This window comes from Procambarus clarkii, chromosome 11 (genome assembly GCF_040958095.1).
Source record: "Procambarus clarkii isolate CNS0578487 chromosome 11, FALCON_Pclarkii_2.0, whole genome shotgun sequence".
NCBI classification, from domain to species: domain Eukaryota; kingdom Metazoa; phylum Arthropoda; class Malacostraca; order Decapoda; family Cambaridae; genus Procambarus; species Procambarus clarkii.
Window position 1 is genome coordinate 32,424,382 of NC_091160.1, and position 14,970 is coordinate 32,439,351.

At 38.9% G+C, this 14,970-nt stretch overlaps 1 protein-coding gene across 1 annotated transcript in view; it reads left to right on the forward strand.

The window, feature by feature from the left end:
• Positions 1 to 11,217, forward strand: part of Taf3 (TBP-associated factor 3) — a 33,598-nt gene extending 22,381 nt beyond the window's left edge. Inside the window, exons 6-9 of the mRNA XM_045742393.2 lie at positions 5,433 to 5,896; positions 6,163 to 6,443; positions 7,052 to 7,152; positions 10,744 to 11,217. Coding sequence (XP_045598349.1) covers positions 5,433 to 5,896; positions 6,163 to 6,443; positions 7,052 to 7,152; positions 10,744 to 10,870 — 973 coding nt within the window. The 3' untranslated portion in view covers positions 10,871 to 11,217. The remainder of the gene's footprint in view (positions 1 to 5,432; positions 5,897 to 6,162; positions 6,444 to 7,051; positions 7,153 to 10,743) is intronic.
• Positions 11,218 to 14,970: the final 3,753 nt, after the last annotated feature.

Genomic DNA, 14,970 nt, shown 5'->3' on the forward strand with positions numbered 1-14,970 from the left:
AACAAATTGCAAAGCCATGGAAGAGGAAAATAAATTATTTAAAATAGCTTTGGAAGAAGTTAAAGCAAATTTAAACTTAATGACTACGATAAGTTAGGTAAGGAAATTCAACAGGAAAAACAACTTTTGTCAGTACAGATGGAGGAAGTTACACAGGGAATAGAACAGTGGAAGAAAGATATGCAACTCACCTATGCACCAGTTGCCAAGGAGGAAAAAATTGAAGAAGCAGTAAAGGAAGCCAAACACTGCAGCAACAAGGATAAAGCAAACATTAGGCTGGAAGTCAGAAAAGAACTGGCATTAAATCCTAAATTGGTGCAAAACACAGTTGATCGAAGTCTCTGATAATTTTTGGTTGCAAAGAAAAGGAGACAACATCTAGGTCAGAAAGAGCTGTAGAAGAAGAGGAAGTAGAAGATAAAATTGTTGGCCTCGTGGAAGGTCTTGTTACCATCGAGAATGTCTGCGACTACAGGAGGATTGGAAAAGTACATAAAAGGGAAAGATCGACCTCTGAGGATCACCCTGAACGGTGCCAAACAGATGGAAGAAGTACTAAGGAATGCTAGAAAATTACAAAGTGATGAGGTAGGAAATGTATGGTCATTAAGACGAGATCTTTCAATAAGACAGAGAGAAGCTGAAACTGAACCTCGCCGAGGCAAAAACGTTTAAATGAGAGCAGGAATGAAGAATAAATTCTTTTTTCTACAAAGTGATAGGGGTACCAGTAAAGTGGCAAACCAGTAAAGTGGTACATAAAGGCAAACCAACAAAAGCATTAGAGTGGGAGTGAAGAATAAGGAGAGACAGAACAAGTTCCACAGAAAACCAGCATTGAATGTAATAAAACACCATTTTCTGGATGAGCCCCTGAGGCTCCCTGGCACCCTCCTTCCCTCCCTCCTTCCCTCCCTCCGGTCGGCAGTTTTTGCGTTGTTTTGACGCCTAGCCTTTGTACTGGGATTGCTGAGTAGCCGACGCAGATGGTCCAGGGTCCCCCCCCCCCCTCCTTGAAGGGGGAGAGGGGAGTCCCGGACGAGCATTTGCTTATTTTATTGCTTACTTGGGAATTGGAGGAGTTCTGCCTCTGTTCATTTTCTGTTGTAATTTTCTTACCAAGTGGGGTCTGTTTTGTTATGTCTACCTATCTGGGTGCCTAACCCTGGTCGATGGCAGATTAGGAAAGCCGCCAACCACAGCGGTTTTTCCAGAGGGTCATTCCTCCCAGTGCCTCTCTGAGGGGGCAAGGTTCTGGCTCGTGGTCCCTGATAGCCTGAACTCCATTAACTTATTGCCCTGGTCTAATATATCACATATTCGCCTGATAGCTCCAGGGAGCCTCCTGGGCTCAGCCAAATAATGGCATTTCAATGCTGGTTTTTTATTAATTTAAAAATACTCTGTACAAAAAAAAGCATCTTATATGCTGGCAGATATGGTATATATTTTCCATTGATGATAAATTTGATTAGTTGAAATTTTAGTTACCTTGTCATATATTTTAGTGCACAAAAATCTTCATTATTTTTGTATGCACTTTGTTAAATGCAGCTCATAAATTATTATTATTATTATTATTATTATTATTATTATTATTATTATTATTATAATTTATTTTGGTATCACATAAGTAGAAATGTTTCATAAAAAACTTTCATAGTAAATACACATCTCTCCTTCCATATGTTGCTATTTTTCTCATCAGTATTTGTTTAAGGTTACTGCAACAAATTTCCTGTGATGGATACCATTCACCTGGGCTGTAGGAGACTCAAACCACGGACCCCCACGTGTGTGAGGCAGAAGCTCTATCCACTCAGTTATGAGCAGTCTTAAGGAAAGATTTCAAAAGCAACATCCTGATGCCAAACTGGGATTTTCGACTTTTCCCGAATACTACTGAAGCTCGGAGGAATTAGTGATCCACGCTCACTGTCATATAAATTGAGGGCGTGGCTCACTAATTCCTCTGAGCTTCAGTAGTAGTCACTTATTAAGACTACTCATAGCCAAGTGGATAGAGCTTCTGCCTCACATGAGTGGGGTCCGTGGGTCAAGTCTCCTAGAACCTAATGTGAATGAAATGTTTATTTTCACAGAAGTGTGGATGACAATTTATTTTCCCTGTGATACATAGTTTTATATAAATACTGTAGTATAGTAATGCATAGGTGTGTATAAATTCATAAACGGTTCTCATGTTGCAGCATCCAATACGTGGACTTGTGCTGTAATGATGTCATTGTCACTTGCACTAGAAATTGTGACAGAATTATTTATTAGTCCTATCCCAAATTACTTTTTGTTTTATGTTGAAGCATATGTTTTCTCTTGATGACTTTAGCAGGTTACTGTATAATGATTAAATTTAGGCTGGTGCCAGGGGTAGTGACTGACTTACAATAAATGGCACCAATGTGTTCTGTTTGTTCTGTTGACCACATCACCTTCTCACCTCCTTCACATCGTCTTGTTCCAGTGTCTTGGCACGTAAGAACAGAAAAAAACATTCGGCTGTCAAGTAGTGAAGCAGGGGAAAAGTGGAGAATGTGTCTCTGGACAAGAAATATCCCATATGTAAAAGTGAAAATATGGTGCTGAAAATGTGTGAAGTAAATGTTATATTAGTTATGTGTACCTGATCTCATTTAACTTGGGACTTCTGTGCATTTACATGGAAAAGCATTTTTAAATTTTATACACAAATTTTGTTTTTAAATAAAAAATCTGAAGAGCACTGAGAGAGAGGACTTATTGTCAAAGGAGGAGCAAGTGTTCGTCAGAGTAGAGTGAAAGGGAGTGAGAGTGAGAGAGAAGCTGCTGTAGTTTGCAGTAAAGAGGTAGCAGGAGAGGCATCAGAAAAAACTTCAGGATAATACCCAGGCAGAGTAAACCCTACAGGACCTGGAATTGCCACACTAGACACCTCGGTAACACCACCAGTTTGTTTTGCACTTCATTTGTAAATTAGTAGTTAAATATGCCTCACGCTCCAGGGGTTTGGCCTCGGGTTTCATCAACTTTTGTAACTGTTTTGGGGGTTTCTCTTTGTTTTGTTTTTTTCTGTTGAAGATTTACATACGCATCATATATCATGGGGTCTGAGTAGGACTCTTCGTGATAATGGAAGTGAAAATAACTGGAGGTTAGTGATAAAGTGTGGCCAGTAAAATAGGGCATCTTAAGTTAGAATGAGGACAGACGAATTTGTACTCGCAGTACCATCTTTTGAGTCAGATCGCTCTTAAATTTATCATAGTTTAACATTTTTTTTTTTTTTTTTTTTATAAAGTTGGCCTATGGCAGGCCAGGAAACATTTCCTTCTTATTAACTTTTGCCTAACAAGCCTCAATGAAAGTCTCAACACCATAACATAACTCTGGACATGATTTGTCATCTTCATCCTGTTTCTTACAACTGTGTTGACATTATGAAATTCTTCTTAATTTGTTTCTCATTCTTTGTCTAAACTCAATTATTCATCCATCTTCCCACTAACTTTCAAAACTCCCATCATCTCCCGTACTGTTCTGATATCCAGTATTTCCTGTTACCTTTCCACTTTAAATGTCCCTGTTGCCATTGAAGAATAACAATCAGCTGCTGTTGAATTTTAAACTGGTGTATAATTGTAATTATTTTTCCTATTTGTGTGAAATTGTTAAGCATATCATTTTACCAGAGCCAGTGGTATCTAGCCAAGGCATTTTGACAACCTTGCCATAAAAATAAGAAGATCCAGAACAAGCAAGTTCATAGCTTTAAATAATCTGATACTGTGTGCTTGCTATGCTTAGGGATATCTTTATTTATTGAGCATCTTTTTTTGTCTGGCTTTTTATTAAATACTGTATACTTATAAATAATTTTCTTGCTTTGTATTACAAGTCACACAACAGCTGGTATTGGAATATTACCAGTAGTTGGAGCTTCTCATTTTTTAAATGTCAAGTATGTATAAATCTTTGTTGTGGGAGCTTTCTACTATTATAGCTTCTTGTGAGGCATCCCCTGGACGTGCAAGTGTTCTCTGTAGTGTAGTGGCTGGCATCAGGCATAAAGTTGGCTGGTTCCTCTTGTAGTGTTGGTGAGAGGCTTCTACAGTAGTAGTTGCAGGTTTTGACATTAATTTTTGTTTTATATAGAATTTAGAAAGTTGGTTTTCATCTTCTTGAAACCTACAGTTAATTCTCTTCTTGGCCTTGTCATGTTTTCATTTTTATACACTATATTCTGTATACTGAATCTACTTTATATATATATATATATATATATATATATATATATATATATATATATATATATATATATATATATATATATAATATATATATATATATATATATATATATATATATATATTATATATATATATATATATATATATATATATATATATACCTAATAGCCAGAATGCACTTCTCAGCCTACTATGCAAGGCCCAATTTGCCTAATAAGCCAAGTTTTCCTGAATTAATATATTTTCTATAATTTTTTTCTTATGAAATGATAAAGCTACCCATTTCATTATGTATGAGGTCAATTTTTTTTAATTGCAGTTAAAATTAATGTAGATATATGACCGAACCTAACCAACCCTACCTAACCTAACCTAACCTATCTTTATAGGTTAGGTTAGGTTAGGTAGCCGAAAAAGTTAGGTTAGGTTAGGTTAGGTAGGTTAGGTAGTCGAAAAATGATTAGTTCATGAAAACTTGGCTTATTAGGCAAATTGGGCCTTGCATAGTAGGCTGAGAAGTGCGTTCTGGCTACTAGGTACGACATATATATATATATATATATATATATATATATATATATATATATATATATATATTTATATTTATTTATTTTATAAATTTCTTAGAAATAGCATGATCCTCTTAATGAATTTTTCAAATTTGTTTATTAGTAATATAAGCTCCAGCAAGATTCTTCGCAAATTCAACCTTATAAGTATTTTATTTTTGTTTAAACTGTGAATACAGTATATTACTTCCAAATACTGTAAAGTTGTTGTATCTTATACATAATGTTTTTAATGAATTCTGCAGTATAATAGAATATGGTTTGCATAAAGCTTATTGACTTATTTTATGTAATAAATAATTACAGTATAGTTATTGGTCTTGGATTTTTCTATGGTAAATAAAATACAGTTCATAAAAGTAAAACAGTAGCATGTATAAAGAACATTTGAGACGGAGAAATACAATATACAGTACTGTGTTATTTGCATTGAACTACAGTATCATAATTAGAAACGTACTGCAGATTTAACATACTGATTATAATATTGCTCTAAATTAATGCATTATTTATTTATAAAAGTGATTAACTTGTATGGAGATGCATTGACAGACAATTGTTAACATGCCTATGAATAGTTAAAAAAAATAATCTTGATTTATTTTTCTTCCTGCAGAGTAATCAAGCCTGTGGTGAAACAAGAAGAAGAAATACCAGTAACCAAGCCCACATCTGTCCCATCAACCACTCACGAGGACCAACCAGGTTCTCCCGAGATTGCCAAATTCTCGGCACTAATAACGAGACCTCCACGAAGCCAACAGAAAAAGGGAGAATCCCCACCTGTTGTTCCTGTTTTGAAAATCAAGGACGTCCAAAATACAACTATCAAGCAAAAAGAGGGCAAGGAACCCAGTCACTCGCCGATCAAAACCAAGGACACTAAGGAGGTGCCTCCGCTCAAAATAAAGACAGCTTCAGCAACTCCATCTAAACCACCACCCACACCAAAACCTGTGACAAAACCTCCAAGTATACCAAAGCAGTCACCCACACCTAAGCTGCCCACTACACCGAAGCCACTTAGCATGCCAAAGCCTTCCTCCATGCCTAAACCTCCTGAGGAAAAAAAGTCTCCAGGTATTACTTGTTTTATATCATACATTGTTGTACAGTACTAACACCAGTAGTTTTTATCCTGTTTTTTACATCAACATTCCTTCTGCCTTCCTTAGGCTCTGTGACCAATACTGTCTATGTATAAAGGTACAATGTCTAACATTGAATATACAGGTGTAAATGAGTGTGTGTGTATGTGTAATTACCTAAGTGTAATTACCTAAGTGTAGTTACAGGATGAGAGCTATGCTCGTGGTGTCCCGTCTTAAATAAATTGGATTTTTCAGGAAGCAAAAAGGTACGTGAAAAGAAAGAAAAAAAAGAGAAAAAGCCAAAAGAGCAGATGCAGCCCACTCCCATGTCTGTTCCTGCATCACCAAGTCTCAGCAGCCCAGCACCAGGCACTGGGGGAGTGAGTAGTACTGATCTATCCTTCCCACCTCAAGTGGTGCCTACACCTGTGCCTGTAGTGTCCCCTCCCCTAGACACACCCAAGTCCAGCAAAAAGCAAGAACAGAAGAGCACAGGGCTTCTCACGGAGACAGTTGGTCCTATTGGTCACTTTGTGGTAAGTACGCAGCTAAGTTTTATTTACAAAGCCAATCAGTAGGTTTGAATTTTTTGGTACTTGTTTATTTTGCAGTGCCAAAGGCTAAAAATTTCCTTAGGTTTAGGGCCCACAAATGCACAGTTCTCAGAAAGTAAAGAACGGTTCATTTGACTGTAGAATGCACAAAGAGGATGCATGTTCGAATCTTCCCCATGGCTCCTATTGATTTTCCATGTTGAATATGAGAGGAGTAAGCCTAAATGGTCCCCAGGACTATATGCAACTGAAAACTAGTCCTGGGGACCATTCAGGCTTGTTCGAATTTGTGTTCCCTCACGTGTGCCCCAACTAAATGAGGTGATTTGATAAAATACCATGCCCAAGATTACCAACCGAGTGCCGGCGGGGGGATGGAAATAGCCTCGGCTACCATCCTCTTTTGTCCGGTCGTGTTGGTCGAGCGGTTAAGGGATCCTGTACGCCAGCAGAGTGCTCCTGGCAGTATGGGTTTGAGTCACTTCTGGGTTGTGAGTTTTCAGTTGCATATAGTCCTGGGGACCATTCAGGCTTGTTCGCATATATATATATAATATAAATAAATATAAATAAATAATATCTACACACAGGATGACCAGGGTAATGAAGTGTGGATCTGCCCCACGTGTGGTAAGCAAGATGATGGTTCTCCCATGATCGGCTGCGATACATGTGATGATTGGTACCACTGGTTAGTAAACCGTAATTTATTTTTATTAACCTATATATATATTTATAATTTCTTATAAATAAAAAATATTTAATTTTCTTATTTTCCTTATATTGTAAGAATAAATATGAAGACTCAAAGATATAATGATTAAAATATAATGCATATTAGTAATGGTTATTGATAATGATTACAGGTAATGAAACTGGTATTATCTAAATTCTAAGTATAATTAGATAGGGAGCCAGATGTGGTGGTGACTCTTAAGGTGTTTATAGGTCTGAGAAGCCTGCTGCACTTTTCAAGGCTTGCCTTCACACTGCAACCTACCTAGGGGTAGTTTTTTTATTCTGATAAACTAACAGGTATATAATAACAAAATCTATGTGCTATGTTCTAGGTTTTGTAACAAATACATATGTTAGTCCTGTCCCGTGTCACAAACTCAAGGTACCTATGTGCTGGCATTCAGAGTCATTATATCCGCTATATGTTAATTCAGGAAGTCTGCATTGTCATCACAAATAATTAAAATAATTAAGAAATAACTAATAACATTAATTAGTCTGTGGGGAAGCAGCAAAGCAGGTGAAATGGTCATGCCACACAGCTTCTGTATGCACATATGGCTGAAATATTTTTTTTTGTAACATGGCTAATCTGTCCCAAAGGACATCTTACAGTCCAAGACACAACCTAACATCTGTTAAATTGCTTTCAAGTTTCCGCACATGTTAAACATCCAGGAGTGTCATCTGAACACAGTTTGGGGTTGTAAAATACAACCAGAAATTGGAATCAAAGCAAAAGGGTTAAGATCTTTAACATAATACTATACAGGTCAGTTTGATGTAAAGTTTCAAGGGCTGAAACAGAGTATAAAATATTTTAGCTATAAATATTTTAAGATACTTTAGCTAAAGAATTGCCAGGTACCATGGTGTTAAAATGCCTAAAATGCCCAAAACATTGACTGTATTAGTGGCTTTAGGTTTAATATATACTTGCTGTACCTAGATATCCAACATTCTTCTTGTATCCCATTTTGTATGACAATATGTACTTTCCTAAAGTGGATAGAGCTTCGGCCTCACACGCGTGGGGTCCGCGGTTTGAGTCTCCTAGAGTCCAGGTGAACGAAATGTTTTATATCCATGGAAGTGTGGATGACAATTTATTACAGTATTAATATTGAAATAATGTAGTATATTGACTTAGGCACATGTATACCAAATTTGAGGTAATTACATTACGGTATACTGTACTGTGATTGAGATAGTCATACTGTATTATTTGCAAAATAAAACACCAACAGCCAACATGAGGGTTGCACTGCCTATTTTAATCCGTATAGACAGTGGTTATTGTCAGTTGTTGATTCACAAGGTAATGTGGTTATCATCACATGAAGATTTTAAACATTTTTGTCTGGGAAGTACATGTATGATGCAAATATGGATATTATAGGTCTATGTGGATGTAATGGAGTTTACCTTGACCCATGAAAAAAATTCTGCTACCATTTCATGGTACAGATGCATTTATCGTCATGAATGTTACTAAGGGAATGCGGTCATCATCATATGATGATTTAAACAATTATTGTCTAGGTTTAACATGTTTGATGCAAATATGAATATAAAAGTTCTCTGTGGATGTAAATAAAGAAAAAAAGTGTTAAAACAATCAGTGAAACATTGGAAGATAAAACAGGAAGTCTGTATAGTCGAGCACTAGACGTTGACAAGTGCCAGACCCAGACTTAGAGTGCCTCCAACCAGTGAAACAATAAATAATCACTTATTTTCATGTTTTTCTTACATTCTGCAATTCTTACAGAGGGGTCTGACAGTTGAGTGGGCAGCACTTCGGATTTGTAGTCCTGAGGTTCTGGGTTCGATTCCCGGTGGGGGCGGAAACAAATGGGCAGAGTTTCTTTCACCTTGATGCCCCTGTTCACCAAGCAGTAAATAGATACTGTACCTGGGAGTTAGACAGCTGCTATAGGCTGCTTCCTGGGGGTGTGTAACAAAAAGAAGGCCTGGTAGAGAACCGGGCCGTGGGGACGCTGAGCCCCGAAATCATCTCAAGATAACCTCTGCATACAAATTAATAATTCTATAATGAAAAATTATTTGTTGGAATTTTTTTATTTTTGTGCATAGGCAGGTATGACCATTCCTCCATAGCTGTTGTCTAAGGGTTAAATAAGAAGCCTTAATAAATTATAATGTATTTTAAGTTTCAAAGCTATAATTCTAAGTGACACTCCTAGGTTAAGGTAAATAAAAAAAAATGGAGATGAGAATCATAGATTCTCCATACTATACAGTGGAACCTCGAGTGACGAGCAGCCCAATTTATGAGCATTTTGAGTAACGAGTTTGCCGAACGCCAAACGAGCACTCGTTTGAATAACGAGAAAACCACATGGTGTGTTCCCACTGCTTCTCGCAAATTCTCGGACGCCTCCGACGATGCAAATACATTTTTTTTGTTTAAAGATGCTAATGATGCTGGGATGTAAAGGGGTGACTGCTGTGATGTTGCAAAGCATTCCTATTTTTTTTTGTGGAATAAAAAAAAAAATTAAAAAAAAAATTTGAAAAGAACAAATGTCAAAAAGGTTCGTTCAGTGTTTGTCAGGTTAGGCTGCTCTATGTTTCTTAAAAAAAAAATAATTTGAAAAAAAAAGAACAAATGTCATAAAGGTTTGTTCAGTGTGTGTGTGCAGATAGGCTGCTCCATTATTAATTAGCAAATAAAACATACAAAACAAATTGAACACATTTGAAACAAAGAAAGATTGTCATAATGGAGCATCCTACCTGACAAACACTGAACGAACCTTTATGACGTTTATCTGTTTTTCAAATTTGTTTAATTTTTTTTGTCTTTTTTATTTGGAGCAGTCTACCTGACGAACAACGAATGAACCTTTTGCTATAAAAAATGAAAAAAAAATTGAACAAATTTGAAAAAAGGACAAATGTCATAAAGGTTCGTTCATTGTATGTCAGGTAGGCTGCTCCATTATTTAAAAAATTGAATATCATATTGATGTTTTTCGGTGGTGGAACAGATTATTTTAATTCCAATATTTTAAATGAGGAAATTCGTTTTGAAAGATGAACATTTCACCTGACGAGCTCAGTGCCAGAATGGATTAAATTCGTAATCGAGGTTCCACTGTACTTAATAGGATAAAAACCCTCACTTATGTATTTGTAAAATTTATGTAAAGATTTACATAAGTCATTTACACTCTCCTGAGTGCTTTGTCAAGGTCTGAGTGTGTGGTTAGGATGAGACTTGCATCTCAACGTATAATGGCGTTAGTCATTGAGATGTAGGTCTCATCCTAACCACACACTCAAACCTTGACAAAGCACTCAGGAGAGTACAAACGACTTGTGTAAATCTTTACATAAATTTTACAAATACATAAGTGTGGGTTTTTATCCTATGTTAATATATCTGTGAGAAGACATTACATTACCATTAGTACTTACTATACTTGATGATTAAATAAGACTAAGAGGTTCAGGTTTATGTAGAAATAATATTAATTTCTTAACTGTATATTAATAAAAATTAAGTTTATTCTTTCAGGGTTTGTGTAGGTATTCAAGTCCCACCTAATGATGATGTGAATTGGTACTGTCCACGTTGCTTATCACAACACAAACAGCGTGGTGCTCCTCCAGAAAAGAAGAAGCGGGGTCGTAAAAAGAAATGAGAGTAACATTTTCTTAAATAATTGAGTAAATTTGTTGGACTTCATAGTTATCTGTGTAGCATTAGCATTATTCAGAGTCTACCTAACTAATGCAAAAAGTCAGCAGTAGAACTTAATAAGATATTGTTATCATAAAAAGATCTGTGCTGTATTATTGCCTTTTCATGTTGTAAATGGTTTTACATAATGTGCATCTTTTCCATGCTGCCACTGTACAAGTTTCAAAATTAGCAGCAAAGTGCTTTTAACTGTATTTCAGTGTGCTGTATGCTCTCTTCTTATGGCCTGAAAGTATTGTTTTTAATTGACATGGTTATATTATTCAAATATATTTGATATTCTTGTTACTTGGGATTCATTCAGGATTGTCCTATACCAATTCCTGTAATTATTTTTATCCATTTCTCCTGCTTTTAATTACATGGACTAATTTCTCATTTACTTCAGTGTATTAGTTTTGTTTACTAGTGCGGTTTATGGATATAAATCTAAAAAATATTTTAGATGCTCAAGTACAAAAAACAATTATATTTTTAGTTTGATTCATTCTCTTGACTACTTGTATATTATTAACTATTTTTGACACAATAGCTGACCTTTTTCCAAATTGGCTTCTCTGTTTAATGTTATAAAAATCAAAACAATACAATAATTGCAGAGTTGTAAACTATGATAGCATACATTTGTAACTAAAGAATCATTAAAGCAGATCTTAATCGTTAATGTTCTGCAAGGCACTAATTAAACACACATTCTAATACCACACCAAAAGAAATTTGGAAGTAGATTGAATTCAACCCACATCTTGTTTGATCTATAATGTTCAAACTGATTAAAGTCTTTCAATTGGAAGGCATCAGAGGTCAAGCTCACAATTAAAAAGAAATAGCTTAACTGATTCTTATTGTTCACTTCGTTAATTAAAAGTAACTTAATTAGACCAATTACATAGACCATAATTAGACCATATGGTATTATCATTAGATTTGCTTTAAGGACAGGAATCGTGTCCATATATCAAAAGTCTTGAAGGTTAAAAGGAACTTAAGGTCTACAGTAATCTGGAATTTTGAGGTTGACCTGTAATATATTCAACCTGCCCTCTTGAGCATTCAGTGTAACTAAACTGATGTACTAAATTGCTATGATTTTTAGTTCATACATTTTTGGCCTTAGGTGATTTATACATCAAAATGCAATGTACTCTTCAAGAGGATGGGTTGTGCCATCAACCAGGGAAGGCACCCAGAAAGGTAAGTGAAACGAAACAGACCACAGTCTGGTTGAAAATTGCGACCTACGTTCGTCAAAAGTGCAAAAGAACTCCCTCAGAAAGAAAACAAATGAGCAATACTTTGTCCAACTAGCTCCCCCCCCCCCTCTTCCCCTCCTGCTGGTTAGTACTGCCACTCCTCTACGGGGGAAGGGGGGAGCCGGGCTACCCACCCTCCAGTTCTTGACTGATGTGATTGGCAGTCAAATGTCACCTCTAGCTACAATTTCCTGTTCTGGATTTTTACCTTGTGAGCTGTTCCTGCACGTGTGTTGTGCATTAGCCAGGTGTTTTAGTGTACAGGAGCTGCACATGCCTAGCACCCATCTTCCCTGGGTGCTCCGTAAGTACTGCCCTTGCATTTTTGGGATTTCTTCCCTGGGGGTGTTAGGATTCACTCCCTTTTTGAGGACTAACTTGCTTATGGTTATCTTCGCCCTTGGGGTGCATTGGGGGTCTTGTGGGCTTTCCAACTTGACCGTGGTAGGGGTGTGATTTTCGGCTGATGAGGTTCACAGTGGCTGATGCAGCTTGGTATACGCTATCATTAGGCGAACTGACGTTTCTCTCTCTGATTGCCTTTTTTTCCTGTTCCTAGCATTTTTGCCTTGTTTTGCAGAGGAGGGCTGCTTAGCTCCTCATTAGGCTTGGCCTAGGATGTGGTGGTGGTGGTGGTGGTCCTCTCTTACCTACCGAGGTTTCTCGGCTGCTACTTGCAGTCAGTTTACCTGCATTGACAGAGATTACCAGTTAGCTGGCCCAGTGCCTGGGCTTCCTGTAGGGCTCATTCACCCTGCAGGCCCTGGAAAACCCTGGTGGATTCAGTCACACTATGGACACTACTTCCGAGTCCACTGTCGCTTTGTGCAAATACGAGGGTTGCTCGTCTCCACTATACTGTCTGTTGGGTCGGCGACATCTACGACCCAGAGTCTTGTGAGACTTGTTCCTGCTCGTGCTGCAATTCACTCATCTTCCTACTACTGCTACTATGAGGGATCAGGCAGCAGCTGCATTGCATGGGTGTTTTTCTGTGATGCAGTGGCCAGAGTGAAAACTACAATAGCCAGGTTTGTTGCTCGTTTGAAGCTGTCCTGCTTGGGCTTTAGGGGCTTTTGTCGCTTTGGCCTTGGTTCAGTTCGCCCCCCCATATTCCTTATCATGTGGGCTTGGTTCGCTCTTCTCCTCCCCTCCTGCTGCCGCCTCCCAAACATCGGAGGGTTTTGGAGTCTGGGCGAAGTTTAGCTCGGAACGAGGGTCGGGTGGCATTGGGAACTGCCCCTTCCGATGCGGAGGTGGTTGAGCCTATTCTTCCTGCCGAGAATTCTGAGTCTATCCAGCCTGGGGCCTAACAGCTAAGGGGCCTGACAGCTGAGTGGACAGCTCTTCAGATTCGTAGTCCTGAGGTTCCGGGTTCGATCCCCGGTGAAGGCAGAAACAAACGGGCAGTTTCTTTCACCCTGATGCCCTGCTTACCTAGCAGTAAATAGGTACAGTACCTGGGAGTTAGACAGCTGCTACAGTCTGCTTCCTGGGGGTGTGTAACAAAAATGGGGCCTGGTCGAGGACCGGGTTGCAAGGACGCTAAGCCCCGAAATCATCTCAAGATAACCTCAAGAAGCCGTTGCCTTTCTTTGAAGCTTTTCCCCCTGGATTCCGCCTTTCCTTCTGGGGTGGTGGGCATGGATGAGAGCTTTGCCCTAGGGACTTTGCCAATGGTTTCTGCGGCTCTGGGGGAGTCCGAGAGGTCTTGGGTTCCATTTGACCCCACTTGGGCCCTTGCGCCCTCTTTGCAGGGGCTTCTTCTGCCAGGTAGGGGGTTCTTTTAACACTCCTTCTCTTTATGAGTTTGAGTTGGGGGAGGGCTTCTTCACCCCTAGGTGCCGTTCCGGGTGTCTTTGGGTTCCTCGGATTCATCTTTCTAGAGGTTTTCTTCCTGGCGGATTTGCCATGGAGGTTCGGGAGGCTCTCAGTGCCTACCTCATGCAGGACTGGTTTATGCCTCGGTGATTGATCTGGCTTCGTTTGAGTTTGATTCTAATTCCTCTTTTTGAATTCCCCTTTGCGTTACGATGTTCTGAAGTCTTCCTGGTTGACAAACTGTCTTTTCTTTTCCCTGGGGGCTTGGTGCAGCTTTTGTCATACCCGCACGCTTGAGTGGCAGGAGGTTACCACTGTGTTGCAGGTGTTCTTGGGAAGTTCTCTCGAGTTTCTCGATGAGTGCCTCTTCGCTCCTGCGCTTCCTCATGATGTTGGTCTGGTGCAGCTTCATGCTCAGGTAACCACTCTTTCAGCTGATTTGGTGGCCATTGACTTTAGATCTCATAATCATTTGGTTTCTGTCTTGCGATTCTTTGGCCTTCTGGAGCTGTCTTCAGATTGACTATCAGAAGATGCGGGGTCGCTGGGTGGTAGCCCTTGGCTGGGGGTCTTTGTCTCTGCTGCCTTTGCGGTACCTGCCTTACTAAAGCTGTTTTCACCGATCTTCCAGGAGGCAGTTTCCATGTTTTTCACCTCTGTCTCCTGTCGGCAGTATGTGCTGGCTCTCTCGTTGGATTCAGCTTAGGCCCTGGCTCTCTAGTCGGTTTTGTCCTCTTTTTGTTTCCTGAGGACAGTGTCTCAGTTTTTGCCAGTGGCTTCAGCTAGTTGCCGGCCCTCACATTTGTTGGTTCTCCAGGGAAGTGGGGAGGAAGGGGTTGTTCTCAGCCCTCCCAGGAGGGTCGGGTTAGGACTCAGGCTTGCTTGGGTTGGAGTAGGCCTGTGGTGCCAGTTTGAGTCAGTGGTGACCCCAGTGCCTACCTTGCTCTAATCTGCGCAGTGTTCACTC